Genomic DNA, 27,620 nt, shown 5'->3' with positions numbered 1-27,620 from the left:
GCTTGACATCGTCTGTCTGCTTAGATTAAATAATTAGTTATAAATTAAATAAACTTGCGCTTTCCTTGAGTCCCTGTGGAGATGACCTTACTTACCCGTACTAGTTATAGGTATTTAAGTCTTTAATTAATTGTTTTTTAGTAGGCCGCGACAGCCAACGTCAAAAATGGCGCCGTTGCCGGGGACTCAACGCGCTTAGTGCTAGTTTAGTTTAGTTTAAATTAGCGTAATTTAATTTAGTTTAGTTTAATATAGCTTAATTTCTTTTCTTCGTTGATTTTACGTGGGGTGTGCTTGTGTGTAGTGTGCAGTTAATCTTTCAGGTTGATGCATACGAGGTTTGCTCGAGACAAGGAGGTGTTACAGTTTGATCCCGAGATTGAGAAAGCCGCAAGAAGAAACCGAGCAATACAAAGAAGGGGTTAAACTTCAAGACCGAAAGAAGAAGACATGGACCATCAAGAGGATAACCCCTACCCGGTTCCACCTGTGTTTCAACCCGAAGACCTTAACTCACCGCACAATCGAGAACAACCCATTCCATAAAATATCCCTCAAAACCTTCCACAAAACCCACCACTCAATGACTTACCACCAAACCCACCACTTCACCAACACAATCACGAAACCAAAACCGCCGAGCTCAGAGACAGTACAACATGAGAGATGATCGTTCTATACGGTCTGAGCCACCAAAAAATAGGGTCGAGTTCGAGTACAATCGGCAAAGAGTATTTGACGAGTTTGAGGATGAAGAAGAGATGGAGGATGATCGGGGGGATCCGTATTATAGAAGACCACAGCAACAACCCCCTCCCGTTCAACAACCGAGAAATCGCCGAGCCCAAAGAAGACAAGAGATTCTCGAGCCACAGTTTCCTGAGTATGAATTTGACGATGGAGTCCCAAGGGCATTCGTTCCACTGCCCATTCGGGGGGTTCAAAGCCACTTCATTCCACAAGTGGCCACGAACCCACTCCCCATTGTAATCTCGGTCCGAGAAGGAAGAACGTTTTCAGTAAGGCAAAGTAACTTGACCGGGATGCCTACTTTTCATGGAAAAGCATCTGAAGAGCCATACTTGCACTTAAGCGAGTTTAATGCAATTTGTGCCACCATCTCGAGTCAATTGTTCACTGCTGATGAAGTCAAGCTAGTTGTGTTTCAGTTCAGCCTTAAAGATCTAGCGAAGCAGTGGTTCTTATCTTTACCGTCAGCAAGTATCTATGTGTGGCAAGATCTGGCCCAGCAATTCTTAGACGAGTATTATACACCGCAAAGAACTTCCGAGGCCCGAACTTCCATCAGAAATTTTCATCTAAGTTCGGGTGAGACTTTTCATGAAGAATTTACGAGGTTCAAGAGGTTGTTAAGAACTTGCCCGCATCACGGGATTGCGTTGTGGGAGTTGATCAAGGCGTTTCATGACGGGTTATCGAGTGATGATGTGTGTGATCTTCAGTCGACCACAAATGGGTCGTTTTTGACTAATGACGAGAATGAAGATTGGCAGCATTTGGAGAGACATGCAATGAATTCAAAAAGGCAAGCACAGTCGAATCGCATGGTAAAAAAGGCGGTTGTGAAAGCCGTGGATAGAAGTGAGTCTTTATATGCGAATGCACACTCATAAGCCTCATCTCTTAATTCCTCCAACTCACATATATTCAACTTTTTTTACCTGCACACTCAGAATCTAGGTTAACATTCTTAACGCCCATAACGCACGATGGGCTAGCTCAACAGGTAAATGACAACCCTTCCCATAAACCAACCGGTAAGGAGTGGTTCCAATAGGCGTGTTGTAAGCGGTCCGGTAAGCCCATAAAGCATCGTTTAATTTAATTGACCAATCCTTTCGATCGGGCCTTACCGTCTTTTGTAAAATCACTTTGATTTGCCTATTAGAAACCTCCACTTGCCCACTCGTTTGAGGGTGATATGGAGTGGCAATGCGGTGGTTTACGCCATACCGTTTGAGTAGTTTGCCAAAATTGAAGTTTTTGAAAATGTGAACCCCCATCGCTAATGATAACGCGGGGAACACCAAAACGTGAAAAAATATTAGATTGGACAAACTTACAAACAACGATATGGTCATTCGTCTTTGTGGCGATTGCTTCTACCCATTTAGACACATAATCGACTGCCACCAAGATATATAGATTACCAAATGAATTAGGAAATGGACCCATGAAATCAATCCCCCAAACATCAAAGATGTCGACAACGAGGATTGGTTGCATGGGCATCTCATCCCCTTTTGAAATACCCCCCATCTATTGGAAACACAATATTTCACAAAAGCTGCTGCATCCTTAAATATAGTAGGCCAATAGAATCCACATGCGAGCACTCGATGTCCCGTCTTCTGGCCGCTGAAATGGCCTCCACAAGGTGAAGAGTGGGCATGATACAACACACTTCGCATCTCCTCCTCCGGCATGCACCGCCTCATTACTTGATTCGCTCCAACTTTAAACAAATCCGGATCTTCCCATGCATAGTGCTTTGCTTGCGAGAGAAAATGTTGCTTCTTCTTCTTTGGCCAAAACTCCGGGATCGTATCTGCAACAAGAAAATTAATAATGTCAGCATACCATGGCAAAGTTGAAACAGAAAACAATTGTTCATCCGGGAAAGACTCATTGATAGCCTTCTCGTCTTTCTCCTCTTCTTCTTGTCCCACAAGTCTCGACAAATGATCCGCCACCACATTTTCGCTTCCTTTCTTGTCACGGATCTCTACATCAAATTCTTGGAACAATAAAATCCACCTGATCAAGCATGGCTTCGTATCTTTCTTTTCCATCAAATACTTGACTGCACTATGATCTGAAAAACAATTACCTTGCTCCCCCAAATGTAAGATCGAAACTTATCAAGTGCATATACTACCACGAGCAACTCCATTTCCGTAGTGGTATAATTAATTTGAGCATCGGAAAGGGTTTTGCTTGCGTAGTATATGGCAACGGGCTTCTTATCCACCCGTTGACCCAACACTGCCCCAACCGCATAGTCACTTGCGTCACACATGATTTCAAATGGAAGTGACCAATTAGGTACAACAAGACCGGGGCTTCTACCAATTTGTTTTTAGGACATTAAATGCATTGAGACACTCTTCGTTAAAAAAAATGGCACATCTTTTAATAACAAATTACACAACGGTTTAGATATGACACTAAAATTCTTAATGAACCGTCGGTAAAAACCGGCATAACCCAAAAATGCCCTTATCCCTTTTATATTAGTAGGCGGTGGTAAATTAGATATGACTTGGATTTTTGCCCGGTCAACCTCAATCCCCCTACTTGAGATGACATGTCCCAAAACCGTTCCTTCTTGAACCATAAAGTGGCTCTTTTCCAAACTTAAGACCAAGTTCGTTTCCACGCATCTTTTTAAAACTTTAGTTAATTCGGTTAAACATTTTTCAAAAGATGATCCGAAAATCGAAAAATCGTCCAAAAAAATTTCAAGTGAATCCCCGACCATATCTGAAAAGATACTCATCATACACCTTTGAAAGGTGGCCGGGGCATTACACAAACCAAAAGGCATTCGCCTAAATGCGAAAGTACCGTATGGACACGTGAAAGTGGTCTTATGTTGGTCATCGGTGTGAATAGCAATCTGATTATACCCCGAATAGCCATCTAGGAAACAGTAAAACTTATGACCTGCAAGTTTCTCGATGATTTGGTCAATGAACGGCAATGGAAAATGGTCCTTAGATGTTGCCGCATTCAGCTTCCTATAATCAACACAAATCCGCCACCCAGTTACCGGTCGGGTGGCGATTTTCTCACCTTTCTCATTACAGGTTATTTGAATACCCGCCTTCTTTGGAACTGTTTGTGTTGGACTTACCCACGTGCTATCTGAGATCAGGAAAATGATACCTGCATCCAGCCACTTCAAAACCTCCTTCTTCACTACCTCCCGCATATTTGGATTCAACCTTCTTTGTGCATCATGAGCGGGTTTTGCTTTGGGATCGGTGATGATTTTGTGCATGACAATGGATGGTCTAATCTCTCTCAAATCCGCTATCGTCCAACCAATCGCCGCCTTATGCTCTTTCAGGACTTCCACCAATGCCTTCTTTTGCTCGTCTTCCAAATTTGCTGCGATGATGGCCGGTAAAGTCTCTCCTTCCCCCAAAAACACGTATTTCAGGTGTTTCGGAAGCTCCTTAAATTCAACAGTCGGCGGACTCTCCAATGACGGTTTTAACTTTGAATCGATCGTATCGGGTAACCGTTCCACTTGTTGAGACCATGGCGGTTTCCCAATACTTGCCGCATATAACTCCACTTCTCTTTCTTCATCTTGTAACTGCAAGACATGCTCAACTGTTTTCCTGTAATAAATAGCACACTCCTCTGTGGCCTCATCCTCACTCCTGTGAGGGTTCAACCCGTCAATGACTTCAGCCGTGAAGCATTCGTCACTCACTAGAGGGTTAGACACGTTTGAAAACACATTAAGCCGAAGATTCTTATTACCAAAAGCCATGTCCACTACCCCGGTTCTACAGTTTATCAAAGCATTTGCGGTGGCCAAAAAGGGCCGATCGAGAATTACATTCGGTTGTCGTTTCGGGTCAATCTTCACGTAGTGTAGAACCAGGAAGTCAACCGGGTAATAAAAATCTTCTATCATCACAATCACATCGGTCACGATTCCCCTATGAAGCTTGAGTGTCAAGTCGGCCAACACCACGGTGGTGTCGGCTTTTCAAAGTGGACCAAAGTCGTACCGGTCATACAAGCTTCCTGGGAGAATACTCACCCCGGCCCCAAGATCTAACAACGCTCTAGTCATTTTAAAATCGCCCACTTGAATGGGTATAATCGACGTTCCCGGATCTTGTAGCTTGGGTGGGAGGATACCTTTCAAAACCGAACTCATATTTGCAGTTAAGTCAACTTGTTTGGGAAACTTGTGAGTTCGTTTTTGAGTACACAAGTCTTTTAAATATTTAGCATACGCGAGGACTTGTTTGATTGCATCTATGAGGGGTAAATTAATTTTTACTTGTTTAAATATTTCCCACATTTCATCCTGTTGTAGGCCCCTCTTTCTAAGTGTCGATGAGGTCTCGGGATTCACCAATGCCCGAGGAAATGGAATGGTTTTACTTGTTGAACCCGTCTCCTTGGCGGTTGGTGGTCCCTTTTTAGTTATTGGTTCAATTTTATTTTTATTTATTTGATTAGATTTAGTTTTCGGTTCAATTTCAGCCTCATCGTCACTTTTCCCATCTTCCCCCAAGTCCTCCACCACACGTTCTACGAAAGGTGGTGGGGCTACCCCGTTATTGTATACCTTTCCGCTTCTGAGGGTACTTACCTGATTGACTTGGGCACTTTTTCCACTCGAAGAGCTGCTACTCTGATGGCCTGGGTTCTTCAAGGTATCACTCGGCAATTTGGATGGATTTCGTTTCAAACTCGCCACCTCCTCCGCTAGCTGGCTCACCTGTTTTTCCCGGGTAAATTGAAGAGCAAGTGGACGGGGCCCTATCAAGTCAAGAGAATTGGAAAGTTTGGAGAGGTCGAGATTGAAGATTTTGATGATCATCTGAGGCAAGTGGTGAATGGTCATCGATTGAAGCCTTACTTGGAGGATGCGGATTTGAACAAAGAGATACACGAGTCGGAAGTTTGCTTTTTGGCCGACGAGGCGACATACTCGGTTGATTAAAGAACCAAGGAATGTCGAGCTGTAGACATTCAATTCAGCGCTTACCAGGAGGCAACCCGGCATTTGTAAGTTTTATTTTTGTATATTGAGTTTGTTTATCCACCACTTATCAAAAATCCTGCCACCACCACCCGTGTCACCACCGTCGCCGGTTGCCACCGTCACCATCGTCAATTTCATTGTCTTTTTTCATCAAGTACATTTAGCCCGATTGAAAGGTATGTGTTTACATTTGTTTGCAATTGGTTTGTTTCTGGTTTGAATCGGGTATTACAGAGATTGTTTATGGGTATGGAATGCATGTTAGTGGGTTGATGTTTAGACGGGATTTGCGGGTATGGTTAAAATTTACGGGAAATTGACGAATTTTTTTGATTGTGTTTATCGGATTGTATGAAGTTTGGTCAGAATTATATATGTTATTCATGTTTTTGGGATTGTTAGAGATGTGTTTTTGTCACCGGAATAATTTTCCAGTGAATTTTCAAGTTGAGGTTTGAAAAATTTTATCAAAAGTTTGTGAGTTTGGGATGATATTTTGCTAAGTTATGAATGATGTCGGTGTTTTTGGATAATGGAAGGTTTTTCCGACAAAGTGAGAATGTAAAAAAGTTTTTGAAAGTGACTCGTACTTGTCGGTTTGTTGGGTATTGTGTCGGGAATGAAATTGGTTAAGTTGTGTCTTTGCATGTGCAAGTTTTGAGAAATTTAGGGTGTCTATTTTGTTAAAAAAAAAATAAAAAAAAATATTTTTAAGTTGCCCAGACTTACTTGGTATATTTATTTGCAGATGTCGAGGAAACGGTCGAAGCAACAACAAGTGTTTGACAACACTTCTCAGCAGTACACGCGCGCCGAGATTAGATATGCCGTTCACGAGATCGAGGTTTTTGGGGCTGCGGTCGAGGATATTACTGGGGGAGAAGATGAGGACCACATTATTTTACGGTTTCTCCCTAGTACCCCTGAGTATGAGTTATTTCAGCAGATTAGAGATTTGGAGATATTCCGGCACCGGATGTTTGATTGGGAGGCGTTGGATACTATTGGTCAGGTTCCGAGGCTTAATAGATTGTTACCGGGACGTTGGAGGGATATATTAAGTTTTGAGCAGAAACAGTAAGAGGAGTTGGTGTACGAGTTCTACTCCACTTTCAGGTATAACTCAAAGGATTTTGACGAGCCCTACGCGGTTAGTTTTGCGTTGGGACGAGAGTTATTCCCGTTCTCGGTGCCTCAGTTTGCGGTAGTTGCGGGTCTGTATACGCCTCATGAGGTTGAGGCTCCCGAGTTTCGGGAGAGTATTAGGGGGTTTACCACAGGATCGACTGCTTCTCGGCATCATTGGATTTCGATGAACGAATTGGCGACGTTTTGGAGTACTATCGGGGATGGTGCTCATTCGAGCAGTGTTGTGGCTTCGTAGATTTAGGACCCACTGCACTGGTATCTTCACAGGGTGGTCACGTCAACATTCAAGGGGCGACATTCGGGAAAGGACAAATGTAACAATCTTGATTTAATATGTTTGATGTCTATGATTGGAGGTGTGAATGTGAATTTGGCCACATTATTATTGAGTTCATTTAGTAGAGGTGGTCGGAGAGCGAGTGCGGCCACGACTCAGTTGGCGTTAGGGCCCATGATTATGAGGATCGCTCAATCATTGGGGGTATTTGGACGTTATATGGAGGAGTATTTAACAGAGGGGCCGGATACTGATGTGGTGATGCTTGATGATGCCCAAAAGGCGGGCATCGTGAATTATGGTGATCCACAGCACATGGCGGATGCGTGAACAGAGAGCATTTGGAGAGGGCACTGTGTGGAGAGGCCACTTGCCCAGTCACGTCAGCGACGACAGCCGAGTCCACCAGCGGCACAGCACCCGCAGCCCATGACATTGGACTACATGTTCGAGCAACAACTACAGATGCAGGACGAATTGCATGGGTATCGAGATGAGTTCAGAGAGTATAGAGATGAGTCGCGGGGTTACTTCAGAACCATGTTTGATCACTTGTGAGAACTGAGCTCCGATGCGAAAGCGTGAACAGTCGGTATTAACGGAGGAGCTCGGATCTGAGCTAGGATCGAATCAACAACATGTATTCACTCTTGAACAATAATATTGGACGGGTGTGGAGAGTTCGATTCGATTAACAATCAATAACAGGATGAACAATTGTAATCGAAACACAAATAGATAGATGTAGTGGTATTATTTCATTAACCAAAAGATTGTCACAAAGAACACTCATACATACATACATACATACATAATCATAAACACTCGCCAACCAGGGAGAGCTCTTCCCCGGGTGAAAACTCTCAATACAAACACACGCACAATGAAACACATGACCTAATCGTCTATTTATAGTGGTCTTGTGCCTTGGTCTTCACTCCATCCGCCTCTTGGATAAGACCAATAATATAAATATATTTTTCACCCATAACAATAATAATTCGATGCGTCGGTATAAAATATAAGTCCCAACAATCTCCCCCTTAGACCGATGCCATCGAATTTCTTTCATGATCACCTCAAAAACCATTGTCTTTCGTTGAAATTCTCCCCCTCAAGTTAAGCTTCTCCCATTGTTCATTTCAATTTATCACTCTTATATCACTTTTGGATATAGTTGTATGGGCATATGAACGAGGCTTTGAGCTTCAAAGATCAACTTCAAGTAACAAGGTCATCACAAAAAGAAATAAACTCAATGTGATCATCAAATAATCTTCCATTCTTCAAATCTGTTTCTTCCCTTGTAAATCATCTTCAACCCGTACTAGGAAATCTGAAGACTCATGCTCGAGGAATAGATAAGATACCTTTCGGGTAAACATATCGATGCTCGAACAGCAATCATTCCGTTGTGTTCGAAGGACTTCATTAAAGTTCAGGACTTGTCTACTGTGCTCGCGCAATAGATAAGATACCTTTCAGGTAAACATATTGATGCTCAAACAACAGAAACATTTCCTTGTGCTCGTAATACTTCATGAAAGACTTGTCCATTGTGCTCGTGCAACAGATAGGATACCTTTCGGGTAAACATATCGATGCTCAAACAACAAACATCTCTAAAGAATCTTGGATTATTGATTTTGATCAACTTTTCCTTAACTTGAGTCTTTTCACTTGATTTGAAGCAAGCAATTTGCAATGAAATTCAAGAATTTTTACTCCCCCAATTTCGTTGCAATTGTCTTTAACGAATGTGTCTTCAAATCAAGTGCGGGTGAAAACATAAAACTCTTTAATTCCAACAATCTTGACCATCCTTTTGTGGTTGATAGTTGACATTTGACTTGGTCAACTCATGAAATGATCCAGAAAATCAACCATCTTGATCTTGTAAGCACCTTGTTGAAGTCGTGAAGTTTTGGTGAATTTTGCCCAATTTTTGCTCAAAAAGTCTTTAAAAATGACCAAAATGCCCTCGTTGACCCGACACGGTCAACAGCTGAGTTGACCAGAAAATTACTTCCAAACGGTCACTCATACTTGGGCAAACATTTTTCGTTAAGAACACATGGTCAAAAAGTCAACGGGTAAGCCAATATTAGTCTTTTCTCCATCTTAGCCCGTTTAACTTTAGAAAGTCAACTGCATTAGTCATGTCCCAAAAATCTTCCAACACTTGAAATATTTCACTTACACAAACTTTGTTTACGAGCACACATATTTCCTTTAAGTCCCTTCTCGAGCATGCCCAAATAAAGATATGCTCTTGAGTAAAGGTGTGCTCGAGGGTAAAAAGATACGCTTAGTGAGTGATCATTAATGTTTTCTCTCGTGAGCAAGGTGTGCTTGAGACACAAACTTAATATTACTCCTTTCGAGCATGTATGCTTAGAATATTAAATTCTAATTGTTCATGACAAAACAAAAGTGTGCTCGAGAAGTAATATGCTCGAATAAAAACAAGATGTACTCGATAAAGTATTATATGCTTAAGGTAAAGACTTAACTTTTTCTGCACGCATACTACTCGTTTCAGCTTCAAAATCATCAATTTCAGCACTAAGGTAAGCATTTTTAGCACCAAAATCAGCAACATCAACACTAAAATCAGCATTTCAGCACTAAAATCAGCAGCATCAACATCTCGTTAACAGCACTTTATAATCAGCAAACAATCAGCTCGTTAACAACATGTTTTAATCAGCAATTTTGGCCCATTAACAGCACTTTTAACAGCAATTTTGGCATGTTTTGACAGCAAATTCAGCACATTTTCCAGCAAATAATCTGCTCATTAACAGCACGTTTATTCAGCAAGTAATCAGCTCATTAACGACATGTTTTAATCAGCAATAATGGCCCGTTAACAGCAAATTTCAGCAACAGCAAACAGCCTAAAATACCCCAGTATAAAACTCATTTTAATTGTTCGTTAAATAGTGCAGCAGCTACAACCTGACCATTTTACCCCTGCCACATTCATATCAGCAGCTGCAGCTGTTTAAACTCAGTACGAATCAGCAGCGAAATGTACCAAAATACCCTTGAAATTAGTTGCAAATTTACCAAACAGCCCTTGTCTAAATAGTGCAGCAACAACAGTAAACTAACATAATTGTTCAGGAATAATTCATCAGAATTTAAGTTGCAGCCACACAAAACCAACTCGTGCAAATAATTCAGCTACAGCAACTGTTTAAAGCATTATCATATCAGCAACAATGCTTGTACCTTTTCGAAGTTCATATCAGCAACTTAACTACTTAATTGCCCTTGCTGCACTTTTGCAGCGGCAACAACTTGATCACTTAAATTCATATCAGCAGCTGATTGTCTATTCTGCTCTTAACTGTCTGTGACATATAAATTCAGCCGGCAAATGAGTACTTGAACACAACATTATGCAACTAACAGCTTTAGCAGCAAAATTGCTATAGTACACATGCAGCCCTTGTTAATTGCCATTCTGCCCCTGCACCAGAAACTAAATTAACTGCTCGTTTATAATAATGTTCGTGAATCAGAGAACCCAAACAGCATCAATCGTTTGAGACATGAATCTGCAAACTGTACCAACTGCATATCACTTTGTACCGGATATGAATTGACAGAAATATCACTACAGTTCAGCTTAGCAACAGTTCAAATATCAGTAGTATATTTGATGCAAAACAATATAAGTCCCAACATCACTAGCATATTCCACTGCCAAGTACTTTGCAGCCGCCGCCGCCTGCTACTAGTGCTTTTGACATGGGCGGTTCTAGGTTTGGTGCTGGACATGAGTATGGAGGAGGATATGGTGGATCTGGTGGATATGGAGCTGGTGTTGGAGGATCTGGGTATGGTAGTTATGGTCAGTATGGGTCGAGTGATTTTTATTATGCAGGTACTGGAGGAGCTGGTGCTGGAGGATCGGGAGCTGGTGGTGATGCTGATGATCAGGAATATAATGATGATGAGGAGTAGGAGTTGATGGAAGTAGCTGTCCTGGTCCATATTTTGGGTGTTTATTTTATTTTATTATGTTTTCATTATCATATGGGTTGTACTGATATTATTATTATGCTTATGGGTAGTATGGGTGGTTCGGTTGGGACATTTGATGGAATTTGTTCTTGTGGGTGGTTGCTTGTGTATATTTTGTAGTTGAACTTTGTGGGTGTAGTTCACTATAAACCCTCACGAGACCATACTCGTCCACCCGGGCTACCGGGGGGTTTAAAGGGCTTGTTGCATACGCTAAATGCAACCGTGATTCCTATGAAAGTGAGTTAGGTCTTTTAACATTTTTACTCATTTAACAAATTTGGTTATGAAATTTATTAATCTCGGTTGGTAATTTAAAATTAATGGTTTTGAAAACGGTTTAAAAGACCTATATTTTTAACATTTGTGAGAAGCGTGCTTCTACATGTTTGAGAGTTTGCAGATTTTGATTTGAGAATTGAGGATGTAAGGTTCACCGAGAGATCACCGACGGCACGAGAGTTGCACATAAGAATTTTCTTTTCTATCAGGTGATTTCGTTTTCATAACCTTATTTGTTTTATTAGTTTTTTGGTTAAAAGTGTAATTGTATAAACGTATAATAGGTAACCACCATCACATTAGGCCCGGTTTTTTAAATTGTCGAAGTGAATTTTAACCCGTCCCTATTTTGTGTCTTAAATTTTAAACATTGAGGACAATGTTTGCCTCAAGTGTGGGGATGGGGGAGAAATTAAAAATTTTAAAGTTTTTATGTCTCTTGAATTAAGATTTTTTGCAAAATAATGGAAAATGATAGAAAAATCAGGAATTATTTTTCAAAATTATTATATAATAAGAGATAAATAAAACGGGAACACACGTAATTTGAGATGTATTGGTAGGCTCAGCCATGAGAATGAAAGGATAATTTGGTTGTAGACTTAATTGAACTTTAAATGCTTGATTTTTAGTGGGAAACGCCTTCAGGGTTTTGTTTGTTTAGCTAAGCCTGTGTAAAGACTGGAATGAAAGATTAGGCCATACTCAAGCCTTACTATTAGATTTGATCACCAAAAATATATTTTAATATGAATAGTCTATAGTACAATGGTTGGATAGGCTTAACATTAGAGTATGCTAAATGGCTTGTAATATAAACATAAATGAAAAAACTGTTAGTTAAGTGGCTAACACTTCATAGGCGTATGGTTTTATGGCCTTAAATCCTTATTGATTGGATGCTCCGGGGTTCGGAGACCATGGGTCGGTATGCGGTTTATCATCTGGTATGCGTAAATCCTAAGTGGATTTATTCATATTTAAAAAAAAAAAAAGCTTAAAAAGAGCAAACCCGCAGTTTATCTGCCAATTCATAAGTCAATAAACATGATCACAAAAAGTGCTTTAAAAGTACAAATTCACTACTGACTTGATCATCCACGCTGTTAGTCATATGGGGTCCCCGTGCTCGCGTCTTATTACCATTAAGAAACGGACCACACGGGACACGTCATATGTAAGCCCTACAGATGAATTCGTGCCTACTCACGTATGGTGATGGACTTCAGGGTATTGCTTGATAACGGGGGTATGTCATGTAGTGGGGGCTATTTACTAGTTGGTTACCTAATTGTACCTTAATCGTATCTAATGGCCATTTTGGTAGACTTTAATACTTAAGTTTTGGGTTTTGGTTCGATAAAAATATCCAAGATTGTCTTAGCTATTACATATGGGCTTGAAAAATTGTACAAATGTGCAAAATTTTGATCGTTTAATCTTAAGGTTTAAGTCAAGTTGGGGTGGTCTGCTTCGGTAAAACTATAATGAAGCATGGTAAGGCGGCTTCAGGGCTTTGAGGTGTGGGTTCCATTTTAATCATATGAACTAATAAAACAGTCACACATTATTTTTCCCGGTAAGTATTAAGGCATGGGTTTAAAGGGACAGCAATATCGCAATCGGGGTTTTTTGTGTTCTTGGTGCTTAATTGAGATAATCTATGAAGTATTTTGAAAATAATCTCTGATTCTGATTCCATTGCACAATTTTTTTTTCAGGACGAAAAAGGATAAGTGTGGGGATGTGATGGTTGGGTAAAAGTTAGTTAGTTTTATATATTAATTAGTTATATTTTGGTTAATAAACGAATGAACATTGGTACTTCAAGCATTGTTTACGTGTTTCAGGACATTTGAGGCTATGGAGATTAACGAGGATATTTACGGGTTTGGAACGAAGATCAAGAAATGAAAGATTGTAAGTGCACGCATCACGAGGCATTCAAGAAAAGAAAAAAAAATAAAATCTGAAGTTTTACATCTTCGCGATACGCGAAGATGCAAAGAAGGGCAACTTCGGGATACACGAAGTTGCATAATGGCGGCTGCGACTATTTTGTCCTTCGCGATACACGAAGTAACATAACTGGACATCTTCGTGATACGCGAAGATGCCTATGTCGGCCAAAAATTTAGTTTTTCCCTATATAAACCCCTTAACCTCCCCATTCGGTTATCAACGACTTCCAGAGGCAGAAGAGGTGTTCTAGGGCTACTTTCATTCATCCCGAAGCTTCCGGTTTGTCCTATGATCGTATGTTCATCAAGATTAGTGCTTTAATGATTATTTCGATGTCCGGCTAGTCGTGTGTTCGTTCTAGGCTAAGGTTTTGTGTGAAATACTATTATGATCAGATTCTTGTGCTTAATGAATATAGCTTGATTGATTTTATATGATTTGTCTTGCTTACTTAGTTACTTGGGTGATTAAAGTTTGTGTTTGCGATTATTGATTCGTGTAACGTTTGTTTGGTTGTTCATCAACATTTAGGTTTAAGCTCTTGTGTCATTGGACTAGAATCATCAAATCTTATCATTGAGTTAGTTGTTCTAGACATAGATTTAACAATTGTGGAGTCCGGGTTCATTTGTGTCAACAATTCGGTTGAGTTATCGTTTGTCATCATAAATCAAACCATAGGACTAGCAATTATTATAAAACCAAAGACTAGAGAATCTGTGATTGACATATGGAACACATAACCCGAACCTAGAATGAATACTTTTAATTAATATTGTTTACAAATATTTTTAAGTAATCATTAGTTTTAATTAAATCTTTTTCTAAAAACCGCTTGACATTGTTTGTCTGCTTAGATTAAATAATTAGTTATAAATTAAATAAACTTGCACTTTCCTTGAGTCCCTGTGGAAACGACCTTACTTACCCGTACTAGTTATAGGTATTTAAGTCTTTAATTAATTTTTTTTGAGTAGGCCGCGACAGCCTACGTCACCCTTCGAGTTATGAACTTGGTATAGGTGACGAGTAACTGTTGATATCAATTTTGTACGCCACTTCTATTTTGTTACTTGGTATATTAAAAACACATTTACTAGGTGGCCCTACCACATAGCCAAGGAAAAATCCTTTGTCGGCCACTTCACCAAATTTAGTACCTTTTTTTTAAATAGCGCACGATGACCAAAAAGGTTCAATCTCTTCTGTTTATAGACCCTGACATTCCTTCTTGAAGTTCCTAATCATTACATAATGAAATACAAAATAATACAAGTGTTGAGTCCTCAAGCAAGATAACAATCTTGCTCGAGCAGACTTCATCCTTCTTGACTGGTCCATGCTTTGCTCGAACTAGTCCATTAAGCAAGCTCATTCTTCTTGATGTCTTCAGTTATACTTATTCAACAATCTTTAACATGTTCGGATGTAAATCTTGCTCGGGAACTGAACTGTGCTCGAAGTCCTTGCTTTGATCACGTGACATCTTCTTATTGCATCCATGCTTGTCCCCATGTGCTCGATCATCCTGTGCTCGTAACACTTGGTTAAAACTTGTATGATCAAGCTGTTTGCTCGATTGGCAATCCATGCTCGATAGAAGAATACTCTTGCTCCTTGAAGTGTAGCTTGCTCAAAGCCTTAACACTTAGAAGAATTAACCATTTAAGGTTCTGAAGACCTTGCTCGAAATAGTAAAACCATGCTCGATCTTCTGCCTCTTGGGCATTATAAATTAAAGTTTTCATGCATTAAAAACAATAACAAAAATTATAAAGATAAACAGAAATAAAATCAAACATCAATTAGCTCCATTTTGTTATCTTCTTCCTCTGCTCCTTGTATCAGATCTTTCCTTTAACCGCTTCACAAGGGTTGCCCTTTGTTTAATCATGTCTAGCTCGACGGCATCTGAGGAGTCATTTGGAAACCTTGCATCAATTAAGTCTTGTAAGTCTTGAGGATGCATGAATTTGAGATCCTCATCATGTCTTATCACCGCAATTGGTATGCCGGACTCATTTCTTAGTGAAATAGAATCGCTGTGCTGATTGTACGTTATGTTTGTGATTCTTCCGAATTGTTGCACCTCTGAGTTTGGTTCCTGCATCACTTCCCTCATCGACAAGCACTCTTTCAAGGTCTTCCTTTTGTGGTGTGAGCTGCTTGCTTCAGACTTTCGTTTCATGGATTCAAAGAGGGAGAGCTCATATGTGTGTACTTCGTTTATCCTCCTGTTCCGCTTATCCCTTTCTGTCTGACTTCTGATCTCTCTCTTCTTTTGCTGCAAGAATGGGAATCCCATTTCTGCTTGTACTTTTATGAATTTCGAGAGATCATTTCTTTTTTGACCAGATGGCTAATCTCTGATTTGATTGTCATGCAAAGTTAATTCAGCCATCCTGGTCAACTGTTCTTTTGTGAAATTTTCAAATCATCCCTAAAGATGATGAGATGTTCTTCCTTATCTTCAGTAATGACTCTCAAGGTCTTTGATCGTCTATCGAAGAAGAGATGTGTAGGCAAATTTACAATACGTGGTGATTCATGCCTCACAACCTCTGACCTTGGAGTCTGGCTTGTGCTTCCTTGCTGAGTTTTCTTTTGTGCATCAAGCCCTTCTTCCTCATACCATCTCTTGATAGTCTCATCAGTTTGTGAAATCAATCTTCCCATACCAACTCCTTTCCTGTGCAATGCACTCATCATTTCTGCTCTCACTAGATCATCCATCTTCCTTCTTTCTTCCTGCAACTTTCTTTCAGTCTCTATATACATTCTTTGCTCCGTTTTGTATATCTCTAGTAGTTGAGCATGGGGCATTCTATTGAATTCCTCTTCAGTCATACCCTTGTCCGTTACTAGATCTTTTAAAGTTTAGACTCTCTAAGGGTCTTCAAACCATTCTTTTGCTTCTTGATTTTTCTTTTCAACTTCATCTCTTTCCTTTTGTAACCTCATCTTTAACTCCTATTCTCTCTCAAATCTTTCTCTCTTTGCCTGATCTTTGTGAGAGTCCTTTATCTGTTGCATTCTTCTTTTCAATTCTTCAGGAGAAAGATTTATCAAATAGTTATAACTGTAGCCATACAGTTGAAGAAATTTATTATCTTTATGTTTAGCATTTATCATTTCATAATCTGCTTCATCCGTTGCTTTCCTTTCAGTTCTACTGTCAGACTCTTTGAGTACCTTTTCACCCTCTACCTTCTTTGCTACCTTCTTCACATATTCTGAGATATCATCTAGAAGAGCCTTTCTGCAGAGTCTGTCAATCTTATCAAATGGTTGCAGGTTAAGGAATGCAGGCTTGTGACCAGCCTTCATCAACAGTTCTCTTTAGGTCTTTCTTATTCTCCACCCCTCAGCTTCCTTTGCAATTTCTTCTTTTGATAGTCTTTGAAGATATATTGGATCATATCTCAAGCTGATCAAATAGTCTTTATCTTCATTTTACTTTTCAGTTTCCTTTAACCCTTCCTCATCTTCATTTTCATCCTCCAAATCTATAACATCTTCAAGATTATGAAGAGCCTCAATCATTGGTTCTTCAATATTTGCAGATTGAGCCCTCCTTCTTTCTTCTAACTTTTCTAATCTTAATTTGTACACCATTTTCTTTACTGATTTCTGTCTTTTTGGTTTTGGTGTCTCAACTTCAGATGTAGCTTTTCTTTTCAACGATGATTGAGTTGGAGTGGATGTGCCAGGTTGCTCTAGTTCAGTTTCTGGTTCTTCAATTATGATTTCCTCATCCACTGACTCAGATTTTTCAGTAACAGTTTCATCTATATGAGTCTCTTCAGATTCTTCAGTAACTTCTTGAACAATGGGCTCATTTGGTCCAACATGCTCTTCAACTCTTGGTTCTCCTTCTTTACTCAAATTAATGAAGTCTTGTTGAGCCTTTCTTGCTGCTATCACTATCTCTAGATGATGTCTCTCTGGGTTATTCAGAATGAGTGTAAGATCCTTCATTATGACCAATTTACCCATAGTACTTGCTGAGACTACAATGGTTTCATCTTCTTCATGGATAACTGGTCCCCAGCCAAGTTCTTGTTCCTTTTCAGGATTATCAGGTTCAGTATCAGATTATTCTGGTTCATTAGTTATTGACTCTTCAGGCTCGGTAATAACTGGCTCTTCAGTCTTTGTAGGTTCTTATTCAACTTCATTTGATTCATTTGAGAGTTTCAATTGTGGCTTTAATGGCATCATCTGCCTCTTTCTTCATCCTCTCATCCTCCTCTTCCTTCTCTTTCATGTTTATTAACGCTTCAATGATTTCCTGAAGGATTTCCTCATCCTCTTCATTCTCCAAAACCTCCAACTCTTCATTCATTAATTTTATTACAGTTTTCACAGACTCAGCTTCTGCCACATCTGGATCAACTACATTTTCTTTGTACAAGACATCATCAGATTGAGTTGTATGTTGGGTAGGGGATGTAGAGCACCATTAGTAAGTGCAACCCCCTTTCCCTTTGCTTTTCTTTTTAAGAGTTCTTCTTCGGTTTCTTCTTCTTCTTTATCCTCCCCCTCATCCTCCGATTCTCCATCATCATATGCTTGATTTAGCATGTTTAAATCATTTGATGGTTCAACCTCCACCACTTCCTCTTCAGAACTTTCATATAATTCACCAATTTTTCTTAGACTATCTGCACCTTCAGTATTCTCCCCCTGTTTGGTTCATCTGAGGTCTTCTCAACCTCAGAATGCCCCTCTAGGGTGCTTTGATACCACTTGTCAGGACCGTGAATCGGGTGAAACCTAAAAAGGTTGACAAGAACACACCGAGTCGATTACTCAAAGGCCTGTTGAATATCCCGGCGGAATTAAGATATCCAACGAGTGGGAACGAACGAGTGTGAATAATAAACACAAAACAGTAATAGATGGTCAATAAAAACTCATTCAATTGACAAAGATTCACTGTAATAAATACATCATTAATGGAACAGTGAATGGAATGTCTAGGATTTTGTGTGACGGTGGCGGCGATTGCACGAGAAAACAAAGAGAATATTCTTTGGAATGTTTTTCGTATTCAGTGTGTGCCAGCCTGTATTCCGTCTGGAAATCCGTGTCTTGAAAGGTATCCTAGGACCCCTATTTATAGACCCTGACATTCCTTCTAGAAGTTCCAAATCATTACATAATGAAATACAAAATATTACAAGTGTTGAGTCCTCGAGCAAGCTCACTATGCTAGGTATGCTCGATGTATTTCCTCGAGCATACTTTACTTAGAATATCTTCAGTGAAGATGTTCCCTTCCAGCAGACTTCATCCTTCTTGACTAGTCCATGCTTTGCTCGAACTAGTCCATCGAGCAAGCTCATTCTTCTTGATGTCTTCAGTTATACTTATTCAGCAATCTTTAGCATGCTCGGATGTAAATCTTGCTCGGGAACTTTACTGTGCTTGAAGTCCTTGCTTTGATCATGTGACATCTTCTTATTGCATCCATGCTTGTCCCCATGTGCTCGATCATTCTGTGCTCATAACACTTGGTTAAAACTTGTATGATCAAGTTGTTTGCTTGATTGGCAATCCATGCTCGATAGAAGAATACTCTTGCCCATTGAAGTGTAGCTTGCTCGAAGCCTTAACACTTTGAAAAATTAACTATTTAAGGTTCTGAAGACCTTGCTCGAAGTAGTAAAACCATGTTCGATCGTCTAGGCTTGCTCGAAGTCCATACTTAGCCGTTTTCTGAGGATGTTAAGAAGATTCCAATCTTCCTTATCATAAATACAACCCAACAAACCACATAATTTCGAGCGAATGCTTTGATACCAATTGTAGGTCCCTTGAATAGATCGATAACCAGATTGTCACAAACTCTAAGGGTGCAGAATCCCCTTAGTCTACGTTTAGGTGTGTAACAAATTATTAAACTAGTAGAAATACTTGGTTAAGGAAAAAGCTTCTTCTATTGAATAGTAACTCTGTAAACAATCAATACACTAAACAAGACACGGCATACGCGAAGAAACGAACAACTAAATCCTAATCATGAAGTTGTGTCTATATACTACAAAACTTCACTGGTTACAACTCTGGCGAACTTAGTAACTTCGCTAGTTACTATCTTCGCCTTCTACTATACTTCGCTCTAGCCAACAACATATAAAAACATAAATGCACAAACATACATCCACAAAACATATTGTTCATTATAGAGTTGATTATAGATATAAACCTATGAACTACCGGCACAAACATACACGAACAATCGATACTATTTAAAAATCATTTTTATATAAAATAAGGGAAAAACTATTGTTTTCACAAAAAGGTTGATTAGTGTAAACTACTGATCAATGAATTTTAAAAGGACTAACCAGTATAAACTAATAATCAAAGAATTTTGAAAAAGACTATTTTCCAAAAGAACTATCGGTAACTAAAGTAAACAAATGGTTAAAGCATTTTTTTAATCAAACTACTAACTCACATCAGTACTTTCAAAAACACTGATCTTTAGTTCCAACCTACTGCTCAATGACATCAATAGTTGTTTTATTTATCAACATTTGTTTTGTTTTCTACTCATTGGAGGTGAATGTAAAAGTTTTTAACGGTAAATTTTAACCGACCTTACCAATAAAACATCTCTAACCTCTCAATCTACATCTTTTTACCACACATTCAATATATGCATGCCAAAGAAACCTCTTGTAACACCCCGTAACCGCAGCGGAAACGTAAACGGGATGCGACGGACACCTCTGATATCAACCACATTGTTTATAAAGAAAACCGAATGCATTAATATACTTCAAAATTACATTATCTCATCTTTCATTACCGTCTAGGTGATACACACATCATACAATGCGGTTCATAATTCTATCTGTTATAATGTATCCTAACGTCCAGCACGCAAACCTTACACACATCAAGCACTTAGCACGTAATCAATCATTTTATCTTAGTTGTACCTGAAAAGCATGTGAGAAAACGGGTCAACTACGAATAGTTGGTGAGTTTCACAATTTTAGTAAACCGTGATAAATCCATATCATAATATAATATTATCTGGGGACACTGTTAACCCAGAAACGCATTTAATAACCTCTGGGGACACTGTTAACCCAGAAACACATTTAATAACCTCTGGGGACACTGTTAACCCAGAAATACATTCAATAACCTCTGGGGACACTGTTAACCCAGAAATACATTTAATAGCCTCTGGGGACACTGTTAACCCAGAAATACATTTAATAACCTCTGGGGACACTGTTAACCCAGAACACTGTTTCGGGCCTTACAATATTAGCAACTCAGACAATTACCATCTTAATACATTACCGTACGATTCCCGTACAATAAACATTATATAATACATTCATTTCCATGCGATCGGCATGTACTTAAACACTTTGATAAAAACATGCTTTCCGCCCCGGGAAAATATCTAAAACAGTTCAATAAAAAGGGGCTCGTGAAACTCACCTTAGCACATGCAAGCAGGTAACAACAATCATTATCAATTAACACGTCCAATCTGTAATATGATCCCTACGATCGTTATTATACAATTATTGTTTATATAATCTTTAACCTTATCAATCGGTACATCTGGGGACACTGTTAACCCAGTACTGTACCTGTTCCGGGGGCAATGTTAACCCAGAAATACTTCTCCGGACTCAGATTGTGATGTCGTTTAGAGTTCCATGGTCACAATTTCTATTAGTCGTTTTCTCGTTTTGCGTGCCTAGCACGAATATCCGTTTTATGTTTCAAAAATGAGTTTGGTCACACACGACCCGAAAATAGTGGTTGTATGATAATTTGATTTAAAATGTGAAATTATAGCTCGGTTTAGACGTCCCGATTGGCCGCGGGACTCGTTTCCGTCTTTGGCGTACCGGAAACCGTTAAAATCGGTTAAAAATACCCAAATCATCCGACTTATTTTCGGATGATTCATTTTTACTTGTTTAACTCAATTATATGAAAATAGTCCATTTTTAATGTTTTTATACACCAGTCAGCTCGCTTAAGCGAACTTCACCGGTTTACGAGTTTTAACTTTAAAAGTTTAATAATCAGCACGATTAATTATCCGTTTACTCTCGGATCTTGAAATTTTGCACAAATCACTTTTTAATAGTGGGGAGTTTTATAAAAATATTTCCAGAATTAATTCTTATATTTAAAATTTATTTATCTATCTTTAAACACCATTTAGACACTAAATATGTCGTAAATACCAAACGACCTTAGAAAAATCCCAAATTTTTCCTGGATGTCCCCTGCCATCCACATAGTCCCCTGTAATTTTTCCAGAACCAAAACCTTCTTTTACATGCCCTTTTTCCAAAACCGAGCTAGAAATCCCTAGAACTCGTTTAACCGAAAAGCCTACTTAGACTTCTCCAACGGACCTCAAATTTTGTGTGTGACTTATACATGATATGAAAAGCTTATCTGAAATTTTCCAGAATTTTTCATGATATTTAACTATTTTTCACCATTTTTGGCCAAAACCGAGCATTAAATTCACCAAATATTCATCCTTTATCCAAAAATTACCAAAAATTCACAGAACTCATATTTTCATGTGTTTAACACCTCTATAAAATTTCATGACCAAACTCTAAAGCATCAACAATCTGTCCAAATTTCCCAAAACCGAACATAACCGAATATACCTTTCGTTTTCCGCCACTACAAGCTACAAACTCATCTTTCCGCCTTATCTACCACTAAATACAGAGCCTACAAACAACATACCACAATACCAAGCAAGTTACACTCACGATCAAGCCATTTCTTTCATGGTTACGGTTATGATACTAAAAACAAAGATTTAACCGTAAAAATTCGTTTTTGATTCGTCTAACTCATTTCTTGGACCAAGATCCCTTGTATAACCCGTATACATCACTTGATCATGCAAGAATCGGTTTTCATCTTTGAAACCTCATTTTCTTGCAAACAAACTCAAGAAACGAAGATGGAAACGTGATTAACTCGATTCTTTACCTTGTTTTCTTGCTAATTATCTCGGGTTTTGGATCATGATCTTGAGAGGATTGATGAATCTTTGAGAGAGTTGATTGAAAAAAAAAAAAAAGAAAATGAGGGCCATGGAGCCGATCGGAAATGGTAATGGGGTGGGGTGGGACCCACAAGTTCATTCTTGGCCACAAACTTGGATTTCCGAAATCTGGATAATGTTTTGGATAATCTGGTTCAGTTCGTTTCTCGGTTAAATGTTTAATTCGGCTTAAAACGAGGCTAAAACGGTCGTTTTTGGTCTAATAATTGAAATTTATATAAAACCGATTTAAAAACTTAATCAATGACATTTATTAACTTAAAACGTCATATTATTAGTTATTACGCATCTTTTTCGGCTTGATCGATCGTCTCTTGCTCGGTTTGGTATTAAAGGTTTCGTTTAACGTACCGACGTACTATTAAATCGAAATCCTTTTTCTGTGCTTTAATCCACTTATCCCGAAGTTTTAATACTTCGTAACATCACTAAATATCATATATCTCGTCTATAATTGAACCCTCGATTCATTCGGGTTTCAATAACTATCGATCGTTTGATCGCATATTCAATACGGTGAATTATATATTCACGTACAATCAATACAATGAACTATGTATTCTCGTATAATTACCATGGTAACTCTTGTACCCGACATTACATATGACGTAACTAACTTCTACCGGTTAGGGTATACCTGGTTTCGTCGGAATCGTTACATTCTCCCCCCGTTAAGAAATTTCGTCCTCGAAATTTTACACGCCCACTCTCTCCTTTCGAGAGAAAGGTGGGGGGTTTTTCCTTCAGAATTCACCCTCGCGTTACCAAGTATAATCTGGTCCTCGCTGTGAATTTCCACTTAATCTTAATTAATAACGCTTGGTATGTCCAAACTGTTTAGTTTTCCCGTCTACTATCTCTACGGAATTAGTTATGATATCAAACATGTTTTCTATGAGTACCTCTATTACTAGTACTTTCGTTGCCTCATCGCTTAGGCACTTTTCAATCCGTATACATGGCAAAATATCATGTATAGTACTTAGCCCCTGGAATACTTTAATCAATAAACTAAGTGACCAATCATGGAGATAATCTCATGAGGTCCAATATATTAAGGAGCTATTTTCGGTTTTGGCAAACCTCATATCACCTTTCTAAGGTGATGCCTTTAAAAATGCCTTGTCACCTCTTTCCAATGACAATGGTTTCCTATGAATGTTGGCATAAATCCTTTGCCAATCTCGCGATGCTTTCAACTCATCTTAAATATTATAAATCCGATTGGTTGTTTCTCGAATCAATTCAAATCTTATGGCTTGATTGACGCCCATTTTCAATTTACAAATTGGTGATAATTACTTCACCCATAGAAAGCTTCAAGCTCTCGATGCTTCCTTCCCCACCTTCCAATAATGGAAGTAGGATGACTATTTTGATCTGAGATCATTGAAAATGGTACTCCACGACGAGATACCATTTCACCATCAGGAATTTGGGCAAGAATTCATTGTAATATATTCCCACTATCATTGGCGAATTTCTGTCGTCGTGGCGTTCCCTAGGGTTTTCGGTGTGCAGCCTTATCTCTGGCATAACTCAATATTCACCAACACACGTAACCATATCTTTCTCCAAACTCGGCCATTAATAAAAATCCTTTCAGATATCCGTATCATCAATAGTCAATTCCGATCCCGGATGTATGGATTATTTCGATCTATGCACTTCGTCAATGATTAATTCACGAAGGTCATGGAGGGTCGGGATCCAAACCCGATTTTTGAAGTAGAGAATTTAGGTCCACGCACTGTTCGAAATTCTCCTCATTGCCGTAAGGTTCCTTCTTTTCCAATTGTTCCTCTTTCAACGCCTCACGTTGAGCGACTCGAATCAGGTTCGAAGGTTCGACTGGACTATCATCCCCAGCACTTGCACTCGCAATGGCTTAACCCGATCTTTCTTACTCAAGGCATCGGCTACGACGTTAGCCTTGCCAGGGTGATAACGGATGTCACAGTCATAATCGCTTAACAACTCGACCCATCTTCGTTGCCTCATATTCAGTTCCTTCTAATCAAATATGTGCTGCAAACTTTTATGATCGGTGAAGATGGTGCACTTCGTATCGTAGAGATAATGTCTCCACATTTTAAGTGCGAAGATAACCGCTCCCAGTTCTAAGTCGTGAGTAGTGAAATCTTACTCGTGTATTTTTAACTGTCGGGAAGTATAGGCTATGACCTTATTATACTGCGTCAACACGCATCCTAACCCTCTACGCGACGCGTCACAATACGCGACAAAACCATCGTCTCCATCGAGGAGACTTAAAATCGGCGCTTGGCACAATTTTAACGGTTTCTATCTTATTTGGATCTTTGAGTAATCCTTGTTGCTTTACAACATGACCAAGGGATTATGCCTTCTTTATTCAAAATCACATTTCGAAAACTTCGCGTGTAGCTCATCTTGCTTTAACACTTCCACAATTTTCCTTAACCGTCGATCGTGCTCTTCCTTACGTTGCAAATATATCAAAATATTATCAATGAATGCTATGACAAATTTGTCAAAATAAAGTTTACAGACTCGATTCATGAGTTCTATGAATACTGCCTGCGCATTTGTTAACCCGAAAGGCATAACTAAGAATTCAAAATGGCCGTAGTGAGTCCGAAACGCTGTTGTTGCAACGTCCTCCTCTCGGATTTTTCATTTGGCGATAACTATATCTAAGACCAATTTTCTAAAAACAAATCGCCCTCTGCAGTTGGTTTAACGGATCATTTACTTCGAAGAAGTGAATACCTATTCTTGATCGTCACTTTATTCAATTCTCCCTAATCAACACATATCCTAACACTTCCGTCCTTCATTTCCCAATTAAAACTGGTGCACCCCATGGTGACTAACTGGGTCGTATAAAGTCTTATCCAACAGTTCTTGTAACTGATTGGATAATTCATGCATCTCGGACGGTGCAATTCGGTAGGGTGCTTTAGCAACAGGTCCAGCTTGAGACATTCATTCGATTCTGAATTCGACCTGTCGGTTTGGCGGTAATCCAGGAAGTTTTTCTGGGAAAAATTGTGGAATTCGCGTACCATCGGGATATCTTCTATATGTTTTCTTTTAAATACTTTGGCAATCGCGTTTGTTAAGTATACCACGTCTTCTTGTCGTAAATATTATAACACCTCAAGGTGAGATTAGAGTGGTAACATAATGCCGTACACTTTTCTCTGTATGTTATATATTTCTCTGTACCCAACACATATATATTTCTATATATATGTGTTTCTCCTTCTAATCATCTTCTTTTCATATTTGATTTCATCTTCATGTTGAGTTAGCCAATCCATGTTAACTATCACGTCACAACTTCTTAACTTTACGGGTTGTAGGTCAATAAAGAAAGGTTAATCGTTCAGGATAATAGGACAATTCCGAACCATTTAGTTAACCCTTAGGGATTCGCCGTTAGCAAATCTACAGTATAGGGTTCTATAGTTTCACTAATCGGTATCTTTCCAAAGGGTAGGAGGTTAGCAGGAACTAACTTCTATCGACAACCGTAAAAGTATCACTGAAGCCAATTGATTTAAAACTACAACGTACTTAATACCCCTTTTGGACCATGACGTGCTTTATTTGAATTACTCATAAAAGCACGGTTCCTTGCTTGATCAGAGGTTGATGCTTGTCATGAGGTTCATCTTCCACAACACCTTGGTTCAACTTTGGGCAATCTCTCTTGAAACGTTCTGTACTGCCACATTCATAGCAAGTACAACTGTTTGGCATAATTTGATTTCTTCGGATGGATTGTTATTGAAGTTGTTGGGTTCGGAGTGGTTGTACACGAATGGGTTGGGGTTGTCGGTTCACCTGGCTTCAATTGGTTCTACAATTAGGGCATTACGTTCATCTTTACCACACCTGTGGCCTACTATCACTCGACATTCTTCTTCCTGCCGATAACCATATTTTCCACATTTAGGGAAGGACCCTTCATGTGGTTCATGTTTCACACCAGAACTAGTCTCAGTATAATTCTGGGTTGTAGGACATACCTACTTATTCAAAGGCCTATCTTGCACTATGCCTTTATCACTTCTCTTCTGTAACACTCAACGTCTCACCTAACGTCCTTCCAGTCCACTTCTCATAGAGTCAAATATATCAATGCTGGCTTGTGACACAACCCTTCCAAAGGTTGTATATTTTACAGGATTGACTATACTCCTTATCGATGGAGTTAGTCCCCAATATTGCGCTTACTTCGCTTAGTTTCACAAGTAATTAGCCATGTTACCAGACATGACAATTCCTTTAAACGATTAGCGCGTTCTAAGTGATCAGCACACAACATTTCTATCTTTCATAGCTCAGTTTCAAATCTCTGAACTCAATTACTCGAATAAAAGTGCTCTAGCACAAGAATTTTAAATTCTGACCATATTATCTGAACAAAAATTTTCTAACTATAATTTTGTACCATCGTGTTCCATCACGATACAACATAATCTCTCAACATATCTGTAGCATATTTCACTACACAATGTTCTAGACTCTTACCAATATCCTTAACCATTTCGATCTTTTCTATCCACTCGCTATTCTATTCCTCCCTTTACCAACAGTAAACCATTAATAATCCCCTTAACACAACTAATAAACACGTCCTTCATACCGGATCTAATTCATTACGACTACCATTCATGTTTAGTTTATAACTAATACTTGTAGTCATAATAGTATTTGGTGGGACATTAACACTCTTAGTAATAACACTAAGAATTGAAATATTCATAATCATGTGATTGCTTGATCTATAATTCTGTGATCACATTTGCATCAACACTAGCAGTGATCTGTGATACGACGTTCGGTATCATCATCTGCTATCTTTGAGCAATCAACTGAATCATATCAATCTCCATCATTGGAGTAACTCTTTTTATGTCATTCTGCCGTACTCATCCCGTACGCAGTAATCAATACTAATCTCACCGTATAGCTCGTTGCCAGCTCAATCATAACAACAGGTACACATACACACCAAATATTATCATATATATTACACATACCGGCATCTAGCATATATATGTCCCATAAATATAATAACA

The 27,620-nt window shown here is 39.0% G+C and overlaps 1 protein-coding gene across 1 annotated transcript; it reads right to left on the bottom strand.

Moving 5' to 3' along the window:
- Nucleotides 1-1,697: 1,697 nt before the first annotated feature.
- On the bottom strand, nt 1,698-5,617 carry LOC143625721 (uncharacterized). The gene is made up of 5 exons (XM_077095982.1): nt 4,903-5,617; nt 3,651-4,743; nt 2,852-3,086; nt 2,274-2,804; nt 1,698-2,123 (listed from the first exon to the last, which is right to left on the bottom strand). Exons 1-5 carry the CDS (start codon nt 5,615-5,617, stop codon nt 1,698-1,700), a joined length of 3,000 nt encoding a protein of 999 aa, XP_076952097.1.
- Nucleotides 5,618-27,620: the final 22,003 nt, after the last annotated feature.

The sequence above is a fragment of the Bidens hawaiensis genome, unplaced genomic scaffold, assembly GCF_021521415.1.
Source record: "Bidens hawaiensis isolate Kalapana, Puna unplaced genomic scaffold, B.hawaiensis_p1.1 tig00004199_1, whole genome shotgun sequence".
Classification (NCBI taxonomy): domain Eukaryota; kingdom Viridiplantae; phylum Streptophyta; class Magnoliopsida; order Asterales; family Asteraceae; genus Bidens; species Bidens hawaiensis.
This window is presented reverse-complemented; position numbering and strand designations above follow the sequence as displayed.